General features: G+C 31.2%; 2 protein-coding genes across 3 annotated transcripts in view; one reads left to right on the forward strand and one right to left on the reverse strand.

The window, feature by feature from the left end:
* The window catches only part of MCU (mitochondrial calcium uniporter), a 129,874-nt gene that overhangs the window by 25,723 nt on the left and 81,811 nt on the right, over nucleotides 1–22,340 (reverse strand). The gene's annotated exons all lie outside the window — the stretch shown is intronic.
* The window catches only part of jv (javelin), a 98,579-nt gene continuing 77,923 nt past the window's right edge, over nucleotides 1,685–22,340 (forward strand). The window contains exon 1 of the mRNA XM_089700550.1: nucleotides 1,685–1,882. Within this exon, the coding sequence (XP_089556676.1) occupies nucleotides 1,788–1,882 (95 nt within the window). The 5' untranslated portion in view covers nucleotides 1,685–1,787. The remainder of the gene's footprint in view (nucleotides 1,883–22,340) is intronic.

The following is a 22,340-nucleotide window of genomic DNA, read 5'->3' on the forward strand; positions in this document are numbered from 1 at the left end:
TATTAATCGAACATACCATTTACAATTATAAAATATTGGTCAATCTTTATCTTAAAGATTACCGTCCATAAGTTCACGTAGCGAATTTAAACAGTAACAAGATTACTGTTTAATTATCTATCTCTCTCTAACACATTACATTTCTACAAGAGAGAAAGTGACAGTGCAAGCGTGATATATCCGGGGCAAATCTCCGAAGCGAATCGAAATGTGCAATATTCTTTCACTGTGTTAAGATTTACTGACAAATTATACCAATTATTTATGAAAATATTTCGCTAAAGACAGAATTCTCTAGAATTTTAATACTTTCTTATGACGAAAGTTTGATGTATTTTGACTTCACTTTCTCATACACGTTTCTATCGATCTTAATTAACACTAAAAACTAGTCTAACAAAATTAAAAAGTTACAAAACTTATTCTCCCCTTTCCTTAAAAAAATGTCACGTGTTGTTAATATACCTTCGTCCATTACCTAGCACACCTTCCTCGGATTTAATAAAGCCCTGATTTCGTGAGTCTTTTCTCTTATATATTTCACGTCCAAACAAACAAAGAGAGCTGATAAAGTGTGTTTACATTGCAATTTATAACTAGCCTCACGCGCACAGGTGGACATTAACTATTATTTATTTATTTTACTTAAAATATATGTGTATTTTACACAATATGCTAGAAAATATTACGTACGTAGAGTCAGCTTTGCTTGAGATTTGCTTAGCGAGTGAGGAAATCTTTTCTGAGATTGCCTGCTTAAAGTACACGAAACAATGTTTCGCTCCTTGTACTCAAATACTGTTTGAATAAATAAAATTTGGATAAAGGCGTGACTTCCTTTTAATTTTCAGTGATTTTTAAATTATATAACTGCACAAGTATATAAATAGACATTTTCACATTAATTATATGTAATTAAACCGCAAAAAATAACCGTTTTACTTTAAGCTTTATGTGTTATTGTGAATTATTTCTTGTGAATATTATCGCATTAATGATAAAGGCATTATTATAACTATTATACCGAACCTATTATTACACTACTGCCCTATTTTTGTTATTAAAAACACAAAAACCACACACCTTAATCGCTAGTTTATCTTATATTGTTGTGTAAACTTTCGAAGTATTTAAAGAGCAGATTCTAGGCTATTAGCGAGGACACTTGACTGTCGCTTGCTGTACGTTTTTCATTGAGAAAGCAGCCGCTTTGTAATTACTAGAAACGAGAGCGAAGCGATTTTTAAAGTCGCGATGCGCAACGATTAGCGCACATTATGTGTTTGTAATTTATAAGCAAACGCGATTTAATTGATCTACTAGGTATAAATAATAATTAATCTTTAATAATAAAAGAAAAATATATTTAATTAAAAAAATGTAAAACAAAAATTATTTAAGAAAAAATTTACAATTAAGTAATTCAAAGTGCTGGTCATGTAACTAACAAAACATAAAATAAATAAACCTTTTTATAAACCTATACACTACCATGGAGTTATATTAAAACTAGTTGTAAAAATGGATTCAATATTTCTAAGAACACTCCTATAATTATCTTCATATCGCACACTATCCCAAATCCAGTCCGCCAAATTAGTTTCAATTAAGGCGAATTCCCCCGCAATTAGCTCGCGTACGGCTGCGCTTGCGACGCTACGCTTCACATGCCCATACGCGCGGGCACGATACGGTACCCCACACGGTACCTGACGGTCCCATAAAGTGCCCCACGGTACCCCAAGGTGCCCTGCGGTGAGTGAGTGAGTGCAGTGTTATGGGGCAGGATGGGGGCAGGACATAGCGCCGATGGGGACGCGGGGGCATACGCCAGCGACCCGCCAGCCTCTGAACGGAAGAAGGGACATAGCAGACGCCGCAGGTTAGTGGATGGTGTGAAATGGACGATATATTTATGAGTGATCATGTGATTCATGGTTGCGAAAATTTGAATCTTAATAAATTTTTAAGTCACAACAAAATGCGCTATATTCCTTAGACAGAATTGAGGATAATAGAGAAAATTTATATTTAATTCATAATATATTTTACTCTCGTATAAAGTATAACTATGTATTAGGTAAGAGTGAGTAATTTAAAAACAAAAAATATACCTATTACAACTTGTCATTTAATATTTCATCTTTCGTTAGTCTTTATTATCTAGTGTCCAAGGTTATTAATGTGTCGAAAGCACAGTCATCTAATTGTCCTCAATAAAGCCTTCTAATTTAGCCACGTTAGAGATATTTTACCTCGGGAGGTTTATAATTTAAATAATACATTAATATCATGTGCATTGTTCCCCTTTGCTACACGAAAGTCATTCTCAAACCACACACAATTTTCGTAGCACACACTCGTGTTATAAAATTACAAAATTAAACACAAGCCGAAACGACTACTACATTATGTAGACTCAAAGGGCGCTACGAACGCTCGTAGCCTCTCGTAGGCTTTCAAGTTCGAGGGCTATTCACCAGAAAGAAAACATTTAGCCGACGTAAAAGACATTAAGATATATAGCCCTTAACAACGTCGGTACAAGGGTTTTTTAATACGAGGAAATAAACAGAAATAATTATAAGCCAACGACCTTTTCAATGTATCTTGAGAAGTACTCTGCAAATTAGAGCCTTGTAAGAGGTACTCCGTGAAATTTAAAAGGACTTTTTACTTGTATAATTTATTTTCGTTATAATATTATTTTACCACCGTTCTTAATATTGTAACAGAATGTGTAACACATTGTTATCAAGCCTTGTACAAACGAGTGCAATATTATACAGCGAAGAAATTGTGTATCTTTTTGCCTATAGGTACGTATACATGAACGTAGTATAGTTGATATGTGGTCATGAGCTGTAAATATTATAAACTAATTAATACATTCACTTAAAAACTAGTATCAGAAAATTTGCATATAGCATTATTTTGTAACCTACAAAATGTTCAATATCACAGCTAGCCGTAATTCCATGTAAGTACGTATATTCAAATCATTAAAATTGTTTTATTTTTTTTAAATATCAAAAATACCTCGAAGTAAACTGCAATAAGTGTGAAGAAAATAAAACAATAAATAGAGCGCACGTTTGACGCGACTATACTTATTATAAAAAAAAAACATACGACAAATAATATTCAGCTTTCTTCAATACTTTGTTTTCTCACTGCTATGGTATATGAATAATAGGAATGTTAATAACTGTCTGTACTCGGTACAGTTATCGATCAAGCATTCAATGAGCCAATATTAATTAGGTATACAAGAACAATGCTGACCGTATAAATGTTACGGACATTGACTGGAGCCATGTTTATGATTTTTCTATTAAAAAACATAGATCTGTCCACTGTGAACCAGGTAAAATGATGGAAAAAGAATAAGTTACTACTTACTAAAAATAGATATGTAATAATGTAATTTCTTTGAGACCAAATAAGAAAGACGGAGAGACAATAATTAATATAATCATACACGAAATACAATAAAAATTATCATTTCTCTGTTCGGTTAAAACTTATATTAACATCACGTCATACATGTTCACTGAAAACTTTCAATAATAATATGCTCACAGCGGTAAAAATTTAAAAGCTATTACAAAAAAGGAATCGCTAAGCCCCGTAGGAAACATTCGACGCGACGAAGCGAAACGAAAAACCCGCCAAAACATTTTCCAATTTGAAAATCGAACCGAACATCAACCGTCACATTTTAAATTCGTATTCTACGTTTCAAGTCTATGAATGTCCTCAATACGTTTGATGTATAGAATGTCGATTTTCCAAGTTTTCTATAGGATATTGGATCCATAGTGAATATGTAGACGATGCCGTTTGTGAGCACTCTTTGTGATTTCTCACAAAGAGTGCTCGTCTGTGTGCAATTAAATTGATAAGAAAACTTTTAACTATTTGTATTCGTACTAAGGCATACTAAGTCTTATATAATTTATATTTAGATAGCTTCTAACGCAACTTAACTTTTTTAGCTCCGCATCTTGAAAAAGTTGTAGGCTATATTTCCATAAAACTCGCTCCTAACAACATAATTCCCCAATCAAAACTATTCAAAAAGCTTTTGCCGAACAAAAAATCATTGGCTCTTTCCCACTTCACAACTAAACCCCGCTTTGCATACACTATTCAAAGTTCCCTACTCTTTCATTCGACGCTTTTCCTTACAATTCCCCACAAAACCCTCCGGTTAATCTGTAACATCCACATTGTTAACCGTGGCACGGTTGTTATGGTCTTCATTTCGGAAGCTTTTCATATAAGCGTACAGAATAAAGTGAAACAACGTCGCTGTTAACTAATTTTGTTGTCTATTCTATGATATAAATTCAGTAAATGAACAACACTTTCTTTGTGCGTAATTAAGTTTTGATTTCTAAATTCCATCGATGCCCATGTAAGATAAGACGTAATAGGTGGACGTTACAACTTTTTTTTGGTAATTGTTGATTGAATTGAAAAATTTACCTTCGTCAAGATATAATCGAAATAATTAGAGTATATAGTACGGTGTAAAAATACATTTTTATTTAATTTTTTCTATAAATGTAACGATAGATTATCATAGTCATATAATTTCCACGTTGAAAAGGTTTTAAGCCTACAGGGACTTGCAAACTTGGCATTTTACGGCCAACGTAAAAATTATGGCCACATTTACATAAAGATATAGGCTGAAAGTGTTATTTTTTACTTGATTACGTTTTTTATTTAAAAGTTTTAAAAAAGCGTTAAATGAGCGCGCGATTCCAATTACTTTAATTGTGCAGGACCGTTTATTTGATTAAATTTTACGTGAAGTAAATCAGTCATTATTAATTAAATCAATTATTATATATCACAAATTCCAAACAATGGGAAGTAGTAAAATTGGTGAAAATTTTATTGTGTGAATTTTATTGTAAATTATCTTATACAATGAGATCAGATCGAAAATCGATGCAATTATACTTGCAGATTAATTTTATTATGCAGCAAGTCATTTATAATAAACAACGTGTTGTGAAATTAATGAAAGTAGTCGTGAAACTTTTGAACAAATTAAACGCTTATTCCCTTCTAAAAATGTATTTATACAAATAATTATTATACTACTCGATGTCCGCGACATTATCCGCTTTCAAAAATATTTTTCGTGGCAAAATTATGGATACCATATTATTTATGTTTTACACTTTTATGTACTTACAACAAAACTGTCATTCCATCCAGTTCCATACAGTTTCTTCAAACTAATTTACTTCTTATTTTCTTTTACGTAAAAAAGTAGTTAAGAAAAAAATAAAAACAGTTCTTCATTCATAAATCATAACAAACATCATAGCAGACGACCTTTCTCTCTCGTTAAAAGAACGCTTAACAATAAAATGTCTTTTGCATAACTACAATTGTGTTTAAGCTTCAGCTATAATTGAGTTTTAGTTTGAACAAAGTATTTGTGCATTATTTGAATTGAACATTTTTTTTTATTACATTTCGACATAAACATTCCGATAGTGAATGAGATAATTATTTTTTGATAATTATTTTTAAGATAGATATAAAATTATTAATTTATTTCAACTGCTTTAAAAACAACTTGCTATAAAAACTGAATTGCTTCAAATGATCAAAATTGGACAAAGTATAATCGGGAACAACCAGAAGGCAACTGGATTTGAAATAAAAAAAGAATCATCAAAATCGCTTCATCCAGTCGAAAGTTCTGATGTTATCCCAAAAAAATTAAAGTCGACTAGAGAATCTACTCCCTTTATTGAAGCAGTTGATAAAATGTTATAGAAAAATACCCCACATTTTTCGTAGGATCATAAAGCAAAAATCCATCGCTCTCGTCGGGTTAACCATACCTACAAACCGAGAATGATGAAAAATAGACCTTTCAATCAATCACCGTCATAACTTATTAATGGAGCCGATTTTTACGTCGTCAATCTATCTATTAGTGCTGACATAAAACCTAGAGTTGTTACAAGTCTATCAAAATCTCATATATTTAGATGTACAGATGTAGAAGAACACTATTACACATACACGTTCATGGTCATCTTTAATATTATTTGTGTATATGATGTAGTATTACTTTAGGTAACGTTTGCTTAGTTCTAAATATGACTATAATAGTTTTATTGAGATATAATTAAATCTATAAAATTATACGATTACAATCCTGGATCTTTGCTGGCTTGAAGTTATGTTTTACTATGTGATAGATGCTCTCCATAATTAATACTGTAAATTAAATTAGCTCTTCAGGTGCGAAATGGTAATAAACAAACAGATAGATAGAATAGAGAAGTACCTACAATCTATCTTCCCATTAATATGAATTTATATAATACTAGCGGTCCGCCCCGGCTTCGCCCGTGGTACATATTTTGCAATAAAAGGTAGCCTATGTTCTTTCTCAGGGTCTAAAGATTATCTGTGCCAAATTTCATCAAAATCGGTCCAGTAGTTTAAGCGTGAAAACCATACATACATACATACAAACCTTTCCTCTTTATAATATTAGTATAGATGGTAAATTCGAGAAAATACAATGAAAACATAACAAATATTTTTCAATAACAAACAAACCAGTTATTAAATATTAACTATGAATGATGAAAATGCGCAGTTAATCTCTCACGCGTCCTACTATAACATACTGATTTAGTTACGAGCAAATAATGTACGTAGGACGCGTGAAGCTTTAATTTCGCTTACTTTCCTTAATTGGCTACTTTTGTATAAACAGAATTTTAAAAATTAGCCGTTACAGTAAATTTCCGAGAATACCTGGTGAAAGTTAAATTTTTGTTTCAGTTTAAATATTGAAGCAGCTGGCGATATTCATTTTAAACTAAAATACCATTTCCAAGTAATATGAATGCAGTTTGTACTTATACCATCTTTGCAAACTTTTATTCGGACTTTGTAACTTTTAGTGGCTGGCTCGCTGTATTTGCAGAGGAAAATTATCTTTCAAGTAATAGTATATATAATGAATTGCAATTTGCCGGCACTTGAAATGTGGTTTAGAAGACCCATAATAATGTGATTCCTTGGCCAGACGCTAGAACATATTATGTATTTAAAACAACTCCAAAAAGACGCATATAAGCATATAATATACACGTTGTGCAATTGTTTCTCTCTTTTAAAAGCACAATATTGTGACACAATTTCACGCTTATTATAAAAGCGTTATAATTATGTGAATTTATTATAGAGAAATTATGTTTTAAACGATCATATCTATTGTCAAATACCGCGATAGTTTACATGATTTATATTTATGTTAATACCGACCGTTACGCGCAAATGAGCGTCATTTACTATTGCGTAGAGAACTAGGTATTTATTTAACTAAAACATAAGTGAATGTTTATTACAAATATATGTATAATATTATGTATTAACTAAAACATAATTAATGTACTTATATTACAAATACATTGATTTTTATAATATTAATTACTTACAACATTAATTAGTTATATTTATATCTTAAACAATACAGCCGAATATAGTATCCATTAGTTTACTATACCTAATAGTAAATCAATCTCAATCAATATGTTCCTTCGTCGTTCTATTCCAGTTTCCGAGATTGGGTTCTGGTAATTAATTAATTATTTTCTAGATTGTAAGGCGTATAAAGCTAACCAAGTCACGTCTCAAATACATTTCATATTGATTAGATGATTAGGTATTAGGTAGTATTATTAATTCAGTTTACGTATTGGTTTTTGTACGTGCCAATATATTTGTTGCTTTTCTATATATAATCTGCCAGATACCTTAGAATATTAAAAAGATTATGTTCTTTCTTACATGAGATAATCTGGTAGCTACACGGGCTTAAGCTAATGAAATTATAATACTAAAGCTCGAACATATCTATAGATAAAATATCAGCATGTATAATATTATCTATGTAACGAAAACTCTTATTCAATAGAATAGATAGAATAGAAGATTCTTAAGAGGATTCACAAGTTTAAGGAATAATTAACATTGGCAGCCTCTGAAAGCACATAAGTCGTTTCAAACAAATAAGTACGATGTTGAATTACACAGTGTACTGAAGACGTTGCAACTGCGAGTGTTGCAAATTATCCGAGGTAATTCAGTTCAAACGACATGAATGGTAAATGTAAGAGGTAACGTTACAAAGTCAAGAGATTCTTTGCAATTTAGTTGTGTTACGAGATTCTGCAGTGAATATGTTTGGTGATAGTATATTCAGGTATATATTAATCTATACAAATATTATAAAGCTGAAGATTTTGTTTGTTTGTTTGAACGCGCTAATCTCAGGAACTACTGGTCCGATTTGAAAAATTATTTCCGTGTTAGACAGCCCATTTAACCAGGAAGGCTATATATCATTACGCTAAGACCAACAGGAGCGAAGCAATGCGAGTGAAACCGCAGAGCACAGCTAGTGTCATAATATAAGTATTCTATAGACTAGGAATAACTATTGCTTGTTAACGTTTACAATTTTAAACTATAGTAGCACATTAAGGCTATTCTATGAATGGCTATATTTAGTCCATTCCGATCCAATAAGCCGCTTCAATTAGACCCTTTTGAAGGTTATCGGAAGATTCATACACCTAATGGATTTCGTATAAACTTTGATATGGGGTAAGTCGTTAAAATATATAACTCTATTTAGGATTGAAGTCATAAAATTATTAAATTTATAACATTAAATTTATCGTCCGTTCAAATATGAATGAGCGTCAAATTTTCTATAAACTAAATTATAAATCATTTTAATGCTATAAAACTAAAAAAAAATATACCGGCAGAATTGAGAACCTCCTTCTTTTTTGAAGTCAGTTAATAATAAATATCAACCTCGTTAAATTTTGCCATTACTTAGCTTCACTGGCCGGCAAAGCACCTTAAACATAACCAATTTTACTAGTGTTTAAGTTGACCACTAAGCATTTGATGGTCCCTTCTTCCAGCTCCACAAAAAAGACCTAACTTACAAGATTTTAACACAAGTAAACCCCCCTTCTTATTCCACAAAAAATACCTATCTTACGCGATTTTTCACTACCATAAAGTCCATATAAATATGTATTGCAATACATGTTTATATGTGTGTGCACACGGTATCTACGTACATCTGAGATCGCGAGCGGCGGAATAACTAGAGCATATCCTAACTGGACAATACTTACTTGTCCGTTATCAGACTTGAAGAAATCTTGTGAGATATATTATATTATAATAATAAGTTGTTTTTATAACAATGTGATTTGGTGAGTTAAAAATAATTCACCGTTTATGTAGAATGATATTTTTTCATTGCTTTGTTGGTTTCGCTCATTGATTTAGGTGTCTCTACATTGATTTTTTACTCACATTACTGTTGACACCTATCAAAACAATATTAGACCAATCGTTAAAAACACAGTGTCAACGTACGTAACGCCAAGTAGTGGTAATATTGTATAACTGTGAAGAGAGTTAATTAACTTTTCTTTGGAATATAAAAAAATAAATATGTGACGCAAAAAATGCATTTACTCAAAACTTATAATTAAATCCATAAAGATCTCGCTAGAATCTCATTAGCAATACTATGTACATTAAACAATGTATAGTTTAATTTCGTATTCACAAATTCATTTTGTTTAGAAAACAAATCAAATTATTATACAATTTACAAATAGAATAATGACTAATATTATTTCATTATTTCATACGATTCGCAATATAATCGCATGCAATACACGTATTTGCATTTTAATAACTAATTACCAAATACATTAATTAATTTAGGTAGCGTAGGTTTAGTGCCGCTTCATTAGTTATTATGTATTTATTTTTATTATGTGAAGGTATACATATATTACGATAATTATTATACAAGATGAATTTTATTTGGATATCGTAAGTGAGAGAAAAAAACTAATGTAAATTCACTTTTCCTACAGCCAAAAACTAATACAATAGAGAGAAACATGTTTATATTTATTTGTCTAATTATTTCTGAAATGCTCGCAAATTACTACTTTGTATAAGGAACATTCTGTTCTAATTCGTTTATTCCACAAACAGTATTGTTTTCTGTAAAACTATAGATTGAATATTCAAAAGATTTCATACAAAACTTTATTTTTGCCACTTCAATCTTAATTTATGCCGTCTTTTTTTAATAAACTACAAAAGAAATATTTACTAAGAAGCTAACATTAAAACATTAATCTTCATACTACTCATATCTTCATAACCAAGTAACAGCTAGTTTAATAAATCAAAAGTGAAGTCATACATCAAATGTACCATGGGAAAAAAGTAAATATGTATACGTGAACTTGGTATTCCGAAGAAAAATGTGTTGTATTTCGTTAGGAAGTCTTATTTAAGGAAATGCGGAAGACTCTACCTTTTTGTCATATTGCGGATGTAATACAACATTTACATACCTTAGGTATTTTAAGCATTACTGCTTGTTTGAATGTTTGAAGCTACAAATACTTATAAGGTACTTTTGCTGTAAGCGGGTATAACATGTTTTAGTAAATAATAATAAAATAAAACCGGCCAAGTGCGAGTCGGGCTCGCGCACAAAGGGTTCCGTAGCAGCAAATATAATAAATTACAGTTAAATCAACCTATCTCAAAAACTATAAGAGATACTTTGATCAAACCAAAAATCGTTGAAAGAGTTAATTAGCATGCATCACCTCTATTTTTTTTAGAATTTTATACCCCGTAGTTATAAAAATAGAGGGGGGGGGACATACTTTTTACGACTTTGAGAGCTGATATCTCAAAAACCGTTCACTTTAAGAAAAATGTTTTTTAGAAAACTTTATATCATTTTAAAAGACCTTTCCATTGATACCCCACACGGGTATGTACATCGAAAAAAAAAATTTCATCCCTCAGTTACATGTATGGGGGGCCCCACCCACAATTCTTTTTTTTACTATTTAGTGTCATATTTTTGTAGCGGTTCATACAACACATATTCCCATCAAATTTCATCACTGTAGTACTTATAGTTTCCGAGTAAATCGGCTGTGACAGACGGACAGACGGACAGACGGACAGACGGACATGACGAAACTATAAGGGTTCCGTTTTTGCCATTTTGGCTACGGAACCCTAAAAAAGCTATTGTAGGAGATTTGAATACTAAAATCTTCTTTTTTATGAGTAAATAAATTATACCAGATCGAGGCATATATATATTCTTACATAACAACAATAAAACAAATAATTAACACCAATCATAAATCAAACAATCTCCACAATAATCACATCTAATATAAAATTAAACGTACAAAAATAAATAATAATCAGCAATACGGTAATTACAACGCGCTGGGCCAGTAGAGCGTGACATCATCTTGCGTTTCTCTTCACCGTTTTTCAGTTGGAACATGGCACTTGGAGCTGCCCCACCACGCTAGATAAGCACGTTAGATTATTGAGATTCAATGATATATGCCAAATATTTGCAACTCTACTTAAATATACGTTGTATTTTTCCGCGAGTGGCTTCGCCCAAGTAGTCACAGAAAATAGTCAAAGAAAAATCCCATGGCAATGACCGAGGTAAAACTTAGTTTAACCAGACTCATATCAATATCTTACGTCGCTCCATAAAGACGACAAACAAACAAAAAAACACAATACAATATTAGTCAGAACAGTAAGGATAAATAAGCTCCTATAACGGTTACGTATACAGCTGTAAGTCAGCAATCATTGAAATGGTTACGAGCTGGTTTCCTTTTTCCTAAAAAACATATTTTCACCTTTGAAACTAGAAATCTACAAATCACTTTACGCAAATTTATAATTTGTATAATATTTATCTCAATATACCTCAAGACTTGGTATAGCATACCTACTACATATTATGAAATGTAATACATTTATTTCTAGTTCTTCTTGTCACATTACCATTCACCGTCAGAATTAACATAAACATAGCACCACTATTTTTATATAATTACGAAAAAACCGCTATAAACATTTAAAACTAGGTTAAAAATATGTTATTCGGCTAACAACAAGTATATATAAAGAAGATTTGCATAAAAAAGCGGTTATAAAGATAAGAAGCAGACGAGATGTCTGCGAGGTTTAAAATATATTTTACTAATATAAAGCTCGACGCTTCGCTGGCGTTGTTCCTAAAAAAAGTAAACTATGGGTCATAATATATCCAAATACAAAGAAAATGTAGGTATATTTACAGGAAGTGAATTCACAACCACGATTGCCAAAAAACATAACATTTCACGGACGTCCAGAATAAAAATACAGAAAAAATAACAAGAATAAATTACAAGAAGGTTCTAGAACCACGTCTAATTTGTTTCTCAACAAATAATATCTAAGTGTTAAACAAAGACTGACCCGTATCCTTCATGATATTACAATTGCGATCACAAGGGAAATGCTTCGAACTAAAACGAAAAAAGGAATTACTGGTGACAGAGATTCGCTTTTATACTAGATGTGTGCGACAGTTATAAATGGACCAAGAATGGTTGGATTTATTAAGGAAAAGCTTTTATGAAAGCCTACATCTTAATAACATTATCATTTATTAAGTATACTTGCTCATTGGTATACGTCATAATATGACATATATTTTCTTTATAACTTCTTGTGATCGTCAAAAGTTATTGTGTACATTTACTTATGGGAGTTATAGGATTCTTTACATAAGCATATAATATAGGTACATATAAAAATCCTTCATACTTTCAATCAACTCTCTATTTACGCCAGTACTTACACTGAACTTTATAACCGTTTGATGTGATCGTATTAAGAAAATGATATCATTTTTATACCTATGACTCAGAATATTCTTTGCGTACATATATAACAGGCATCAGCTGTGCGCATCAAATTATTTTTTATCGGTTCGCCTCCCTGAAATAGTGGTTAGATCGCGTCACTAAAAAGCCTTGCTTGTGGATAAAAAGTTTCACTCTAACATGGTAGTCAAGATGATAAGACTGAACATCTTTTTTCCTACTATGTATTGACAATCGAAAGTCTAAAATTCATCTGCCACATGGGAAAAAATCCACTTTTCTAAAACTATCCACATGTTATTTTCCACCTCTCGAACAAGGAAATACAAATAGAATAAAACAGATTATCAAAACACCCCGCTTGCTTCGAGCGCTGCATCATAAAACAACATCGAAGGTTTTCCGCACCTCACGTTTCTATAGAAATAGGAACTTTGAATTGTAGCCCAAGTCGACATAAATGTAGTCCAAGTCGAGAAAAATGTAGGCCAAGTCGAAATAAATGTAGCCCAAGTCGTGAGTCACGTTTAGATCGAATAAGTGCACAGTTCGCGGTAACAAGATAACGAAGTACGGGAAAATCTTTTCTGAATACAAACAGAACTCGTCGAAACAGCATTATACGACTTACGAGCTATTAAAAGTTCGGAGCCTTAAAGGTTCCAAATCCAGTTATGTAACTTTTAATACATTACCTTAGTAGGTAAACAAATACATATCTATACTAATATTATAAAGCTGAAGAGTTTGTTTGTTTGTTTGAACGCGCTAATCTCAGGAACTACTGCTCCGATTTGAAAAATTCTTTCGGTGTTAGATAGCCCATGTATCGAGGAAGGCTATAGGCTATAATATATCATCAGGCTAAGACCAACAGGAGCGGAGCAATGCAACCGCGGGACACAGCTAGTTACTTATATTTTACTATTAGGATTGTTAAAGCCAAAGCTCAAATTTTAATACTATAATTTTAACTAGAAATATTTTTGAAGAGCAATTGAATCGTCATTACAGCAATTAAAATAGCGTGTTTGGACAATATAAATCTTTATTCTTAAGTTAAATTACTTTCACGTGTATGAAAATGCTGAATGCTGGCCTTGAACTGCGTGTATCGATAATAATGTTGAAACCGAAGAAAATACTTTTAAAATAAATGATGAAAACTGGCGATATATTTCAATATAACCTAATAATCCTGGCGATATATTAAAATCATCCTAATCAAGTAGGTACCAAAATCAATTCAATCATTCACAAATCAATTTTCGTTTCGAAGAAAGCCTGGCTCCACAGCTTACACACGCCCCTTTCAACATAATACTACCTAATACCTCACTATTGATATGGTCTGAGTGTTATCGGCTACCACACATGAATGACCCTCGTCAATCAAGCACCAATTAGCCGCCAACTATACAGATATACCAGATATAATCTTGGAAATCGTCGCGTGTTATAATATAGCTCTATGTAATTTATTTAATGATGAATGATGTAATATGTCGAGTGATTTATTATTGTAAGAAAGTTTGGTTGAGTATTAATTTTAGGTTTTTATGAGGTGCAATGTGAGGATATTTTTGGGGCGCCTAATACTTAAATGTTCAAATAACTTAACTTAAACTTTGAACATCTCAAGTATATTTTAAACGTAATGAACGTAAAAACGTATTTTATTTATTTTTGATGTTTTAGCAAAGCTTATGTTTCGAATTTAAATGCAAAAATGTTAGACAACTTCTGAACAGAATTTCCCTCAATTCAATTTCAAGTACAAACTTCATTTGTAATGCAGTTTTAGATTCAAATTAAATTTACATTTTATGTTTAATTAACTTATTTCAAATATTTTATAACAGCTGCAAGCGATATAAATTTATGGGATCAAAATTGAATCCATTTTATCTGAAAATTAAAAAGCTCAAGAGGAAATAAACATTTATTTTCCGACTTGTTGATTTTTCCAACGGCACTCAACAGAATTGTAGATTTCCCTGATCGAGGTTGAGCATTTTATGATATTCTCGTTTATTATAGGATCAATAGCTTTCATTTAATTTTATTATATTCACTCGTAACTATATTTTATGAAATTTAAACCGTCCGTCTGCGCTTCATACTATAAAAGATTTCTATTATCGCACTTAAATACAATTTGCAGCGATTTATTTTATTGGTATGAAATATTACATCTATAAATCTTCTCGCACCTATGTTTCGTTTTGCCTGAAGTGTAACCATTATTTAAGTAAATGTATATTTCTTTGGCTTAAAGATGATACAAACTGTATATAATTTATAATACATATTACATTACTGTAAATAAAGATAGAGTAAAGTAAATCAATATAGATAACACTCGTTACAATAAATCAAATAATTGATACATATTTAAAAGCGTGGGTTCATTCAAGAAAAACACACCCTAAAGAATACCGCACTCAGGAAGCAAATACCATGTAAAAAAATTAAAACTAGGAAAAACATTCCCACAAACTCATTATATATGCGTCACGCACGCAATTAGTTAATTGAAACATAAATACACCCTCATCTAGTGGGGTGGTTTTAATCCCGTTATATTCAGTAGATACTTACTTTCCACCCACTAGTACTTACTGAATATAACGATTGCCTGCTTCGTCGAAAACTCAACAAATTTTATACTGAAATCTTCCTCGAGAACTACTATATCTATTTAAAAAAAACAGCATCAAAATCCATTGTGCAGTTTTAAAGATCTACGCATTGGGACAGACGAGCAGAAAACGGGGAGCGACTCTGTTTTATATTTATACTATGTAGTGATAAGCTCTTATTTATTATTTATTTGATGTATTAATGCACACGTATGTTTCCTGGTATTAGTCAGGAAAACAAAGCAATATATCAATTGATTCAAATGTGAAGCTACCTTCCGCTGTTTTATCGATTCACCTTTACATAAATTCAACATCGCGCAAACAGAATTTATACCCCATTTCTATAAAATGAACTCCCTAAATACTGGTCTATAACGGCTGCATAAAATACAGTTAGAATTTATACTAAACAAGGATATTCCTGCATCTGTATACTTAATGGTATTAACCCTTTCAAGATAAAGACAGCATTATACTGTAATGTGAGAGCAAAAGGTTCAAGACAGACATGTCATCAGTCCCCATATTAATTGTTCTCTGTTCAACATACTATGTAAAATTAATGTTAACACGACGCCATGATAATATGGTAAATACTGCGGAGTGGAGCAAACATGACCTAATTCGAAACGAAACGTGTGGAAACGTTTTAAAACGACTTGAATTTACCTACTGAAGTATTCAAAAGGATAAATATCATAAAAGTTATAATGCAAAATACATATGTAAATTATTTATCTAATTCTAAATTGTAGGGTATATGCATTTAATGGTAAAGCCATCTGATTTGCGGTTAGTAACCTAACCACAAACCAGCAAACCGCGTATCTTTCCTAAACATGTCATGTACGTTTATATCCCAAAAACTAAACCCTAAACTAAACCCTAATAAAAACATTAGATCAGTTAAGCATTAGGTAAACTTTTATCTTTTAAAATGTGAAATAAAGGACACTGTCCGATTTATGACCTAGAAAGATCATAAATTTAATGTATAAAATATTGCCTCACTGGCCTCAAGAACTGTACAAGGTTATAGAGAAGTATAGTAGAGTACAAGTAGAGTAGTAGTAAAGTAATATAATTTGGAAAATCCAAAAGTGCACGCCTCATATTTTTTTTTAATAATTATTTTTGTTTATTTAATAACAATTAAACCACATCGAATCAGACCCTGAAAAATGAAAGGGTTCTATTCCTGAGCATACTCAAGCGTAAGAGAAAAAAAAAGACTCGATTAGTAAAGTATTTCGGTCGCTATCGTGTTAACAAGAAAATCCTCCGCACATACAGACACACGGACGTCCAAGACAGAACTTTTTAAACTGTTTTTTAACTAGTTTAAATAACAAAAATGACATCAAAAATATCATGAATGTTAAAAATAGTGTTTTTTCTTAATATGTGTGTGTATGTATTATCTTACAAGTGCAATGTATGATACATAAAGACATTTTAAGTTTGGAAAATCAGATGTTTTGCGCGAAGTGACAGTAGTACCCACCTCAACGCTTCGCTTAAGAGGCGTGCAATAATGTTATCAATATCTGTATCGAACTTGGCATTGTATGTAGTTTTTTATAAAATAATAAGTCCAAATGTATATCAGCCTATATCATTCAAATTTGAAACATATAACATGGTATATTAGTGAATTTTTATGTACCGTGCCTATTCATTATCTATTCATTTCACTCCAAAAAAGACGACAGTCTTGAAATTGTCTCATCCATTTTAAAAAATACGTTCGCTCTGTATTCATGACCACCATACTACGACGCTGACTAATTCTACCTATTGCTCAAACAAAAACTAATGTATAAAATAATCCTACTGTCGAGAATATCAAAATAAAACCTGAAAGCCTTTTCCACATAACGTCCAACATTTTGCACTTATCCTACGCTATATTTTACTAAAAGTACCTATAAGTTTATCAAAGACATGAAAGCTGACACTTACACAATGGAGTTTCAGAAAGAAAACATTCTACTTGATACCTACTTATACGTATACTTATGTCGTCCTTCCAAGAGCACTGGAACATTATTATATTGATAGCGCTGGGTGTCATTTACCCATATCATTGTAACTGAGTGGATTTCTGATTTCAATATCAGAGCGATATTTTTTATACGACCTGTGATATTTTCTTGATGGGCAATGAACATAAAAGGATCGTAGGATCGTATTTTAAGTCCTGAATTTTAGATATTCTTCATAATTTACAAAAAATAGTCATCTAATCATAGAGAAGAAATTAACAAAATATTTTACGTCGCAATGCGATTCAATGACACCCAAACATAAAATTCCGAACAACACTTAAAATAAAATTCCCAAGAGCTAAATTAAGGCTGTGTAATCTAAGTCTCTCCGCTATCAAACCACCAACAATCTATCTCCGAATAAAATCATTATAAACTTTACAGAAACCTTCTATCTACGAATAAACCGCGCGCCATAACAGAAAGCAATACACAAATACACATTGTTTGCAGACACTGCAGTGGACACTTCTATCGGATTCGCTTTCAGACGCGATTGCACTGACCATTCTCACGAAATTGAATCCACTATCCGTAGTTTGGAAGCCAGTACTAAGTTTTCCTTACAAAGTCGGAAATAATAGCTTGGCTGTATTTTTGCTGGATTGTTGGTATCGACACCTACAATTATTTTGGAGTGCTGTCAATATTTAATGGTGGTGGAATTCAGGTAGTTATTTGAGTACGGTAAATGGTAATTATGTGATAGCGTGTTTTGGATATAGAAGAAATAGTTTTGTGTGTTATCTTTTGCAGCCCATTCACATCATAATGACATCATCATATTTTAGTTATTGGTGTTTTAATAAGCTTTATATAATATTTTTGAAATTTATATCTAACTTATTCACATATTAAAACTTCTCTGATTTATGAGCTACACATAATTCAATAATAGTATCATTATCATTAATTTCATTGTTTAAATTTTTTTAAGTATAAATAATAATATTTCTCAATTCTATTGCTTAAATACGACAATGGCAGAGAAATTGTTTACATAAAATATCAATTCCAAATTGGCTATGAATACAAAGGCGGGTTAATTATTTAGGGGTGAATGTATGAGAAACTTCGCCCGCTTCTATCAAAATTATATAAACAGCTAATTTTGTGCACAAATTAATTACTAAAAATAAAGGATATTTTTAATATTATTATAGTAAAAAACATATATAAGAAATATTTTACTCAATGTTCAGCAGGTGATACAATTTTATGAATAGTAAAACGAATGAAGGTTTTTTTAAACACGTACAAATCGTTTATTTCCATAATTATTTTCCTGATATACCTAAATTATATTTTAACTAACAAACTAACCAATACTACTTCCAAAGTCGCCATAGTCACAAACCAAACCGCTCTACATATATGTAGATACCTAACCAAAATTGAATTAAACAATTTTGGTAAGACTCATTCTTAACCAGACTCTCGTTAAAGCAATTAGAAATTATGCCGGAAGACAATTTCTGTTAACAAGTTTATGAATAATGAAATAAATATTCATGGGGATCCAAATATTACATACAAGAGGTAACGTTACAAAGTCAAGAGTTTCTTTGCAATTTAGTTGTGTTACGAGATTCTGCAGTGAATATGTTTGGTGATAGTATATTCAGGTATATATTAATCTATACTAATATTATAAAGCTGAAGATTTTGTTTGTTTGTTTGAACGCGCTAATCTCAGGAACTACTGGTCCGATTTGAAAAATTATTTCCGTGTTAGACAGCCCATTTAACCAGGAAGGCTATAAGGCTACATATCATTACGCTAAGACCAACAGGAGCAAGCAATGCGAGTGAAACCGCAGAGCACAGCTAGTGTCATAATATAAGTATTCTATAGACTAGGAATAACGATTGCTTGTTAACGTTTACAATTTTAAACTATAGTAGCACATTAAGGCTATTCTATGAATGGCTATATTTAGTCCATTCCGATCCAATAAGCCGCTTCAATTAGACCCTTTTGAAGGTTATCGGAAGATTCATACACCTAATGGATTTCGTATAAACTTTGATATGGGGTAAGTCGTTAAAATATATAACTCTATTTAGGATTGAAGTCATAAAATTATGTAAAGATTAAATTTATCGTCCGTTCAAATATGAATGAGCGTCAAATTTTCTATAAACTAAATTATAAATCATTCAAATGCTATAAAACTAAAAAAAAATATACCGGCAGAATTGAGAACCTCCTTCTTTTTTGAAGTCAGTTAATAATAAATATCAACCTCGTTAAATTTTACCATTACTTAGCTTCACTGGTCGGCAAAGCACCTTAAACATAACCAATTTTACTAGTGTTTATGTTGACCACTAAGCATTTGATGGTCCCTTCTTCTAGCTCCACAAAAAAGACCTAACTTACAAGATTTTAACACAAGTGAACCCCCCTTCTCATTCCACAAAAAAGACCAATCTTACGCGTTTTTGCACAACCATAAAGTCCATATAAATATGTATTGCACACAGTATCTACGTACATCTGAGATCGCGAGCGGCGGAGTAACTAGAGCATACCCTAACTGGACAATACTTACTTGTCCGTTATCAGACTTGAAGAAATCTTGTGAGATATATTATATTATTATAATTAATAACTTTTGTTTTTGTGAAAGAGTGACTTGATTGCTAAGACTTAAAAATAATTCACCGTTTATGTAAAAAGGACATGTAATTTTTTGGTCATTCAATTAATTGTGACATGTTTTATATTTTATTTAAGTTGCGGATTCGATGATGATATTTCATAACTTTACAGAGCGTTAATTAACGTTTCTTTGAAATATAAAAATAAATAATGTGAAGCAAATACAAATGCATTAACTCAAAACTTATTGATTAAATTCATGAGGATAAGCTAATGCTTATCTATATTAATATATAGATATCAAGATAAAGATTGTTTGTGAAAATAAGATTAATAAATATATCCACTATATCTTACTGTTTAATATCGTCAATCATTAACATTTCATAGAAATGGATCTCATTAGCAATGCATTTAACAATGTATAGTTTAATTTTATATTCACAAATTCATTTCAAAACAAATCAAATCATTATACAATTTACAAATAGAATAATACTTATTTTATTTCATACGATTCGCAATATTATGAATCGCATGCAATACAAGAATTTGCATTTTAATAACTAATTACCAAATAAATTAATTATTATCAGAGTTTATTTTATAGCTTTAGTGCCGCTTCATTAGTTATTAATTATTATGTATTTATTTTAATTATGTGAAGGTATACTCTATGTAATATTTTACGATATCTATTATACGAAATGTATTTTATTTGGATATCGTAAGTGAGAGAAAAAAAACTAATGTAAATTCACTTTTCCTACAGTCAAAATCTATTACCAAGACAGAAACATGTTTTTAATTATAAATCGAATTATTTCTGAAATTCTCGCAAATTACTACTATAAGGAACACTCTGTTCTAATTCGTTTATTCCACAAACAGTATTGTTTTCTTTAAAACTATAGATTGAATATTCAAAAGCTCTCATACAAAACTTTATTTTTTCTTTTTCAATCTTAATTTATGCCGTCTTTTTTTTATAATCTACCTACATAAGAAATACTAATAACATTCAAACATTCATCTTCATACTACTCATATCTTCATAACCAAGCAACATCTAATCCATATTCCATACTAATATTATAAATGCGAAAGTAACTCTGTCTGTCTGTCCTTTACTCAATCACGCCTAAACTACTGAATCAATTTGCATGAAATTTGGTATGGAGATATTTTGATACCCGAGAAAGGACATAGGCTACCTTTTATTGCGAAATATGTAACCACGGGCGAAGCCGGGGCGGACCACTAGTTGTATATAAATCAAAAGTAAAGTCATACATCAAGTTTAATACATATTAGTATGCGAAAAAAGTAAACATACGTGAACATGGTATTCCGAAGAAAAATGTGTTGTATTTCGTTAGGAAGTCTTATTTAAGGAAAATACGGAAGACTCCACCTTTTTGTCATATTGCGGATGTAATACAACATTTACATACCTTAGGTATTTTAAACATTACTGCTTGTTTGAATGTTTGAATCTACAAATACTTATAAGGTACTTTTGCTGTAAGCGGGTATAACATGTTAAGTAAATAATAAAAATAACTTGTCATAACTTAAAAAAAAAACTTTTGTGAGACGTTCTAAATACTAAAAACAGTTTTATTTTTTTTATTTACTCATAAAAAATAAATTATACCAGATCGAGAGTCGAGACATTTACTTACATAACAACAATTAAACAAATAATTAACACCAATCATAAATCAAACAATCTCCACAATAATCACATCTAATATAAAATTAAACGTACAAAAATAAATAATAATCAGCAATACGGTAATTACAACGCGCTGGGCCAGTAGAGCGTGACAGCATCTTGCGTTTCTCTTCACCGTTTTTCAGTTGGAACATGGCACTTGGAGCTGCCCCACCACGCTAGATAAGCACGTTAGATTATTGAGATTCAATGATATATGCCAAATATTTGCAACTCTACTTAAACATACGTTGTATTTTTCCGCGAGTGGCTTCGCCCAAGTAGCCAAGAAATAGTCAAAATCCCATGGGAATGATCGAGGTAAACTTAGCTTAACCATCATGACTCATAAATCATATTATCAAAACAAAAAAAAAACGCACTTATGCATCTATAATATGAGTTATAAATAAGCTCCTAACGGTTACGTATACTGTAAGTCAGCAATAATTGAAATGGATATAAGCTGGTTTCCTTTCTCCTAAAAAACATATTTTCTCCTTTGAA

This window comes from Colias philodice, chromosome 11 (assembly GCF_061535455.1).
Source record: "Colias philodice isolate Cphi_HAF_F1 chromosome 11, ilColPhil1 Martin Lab GWU primary, whole genome shotgun sequence".
Taxonomy (NCBI): domain Eukaryota; kingdom Metazoa; phylum Arthropoda; class Insecta; order Lepidoptera; family Pieridae; genus Colias; species Colias philodice.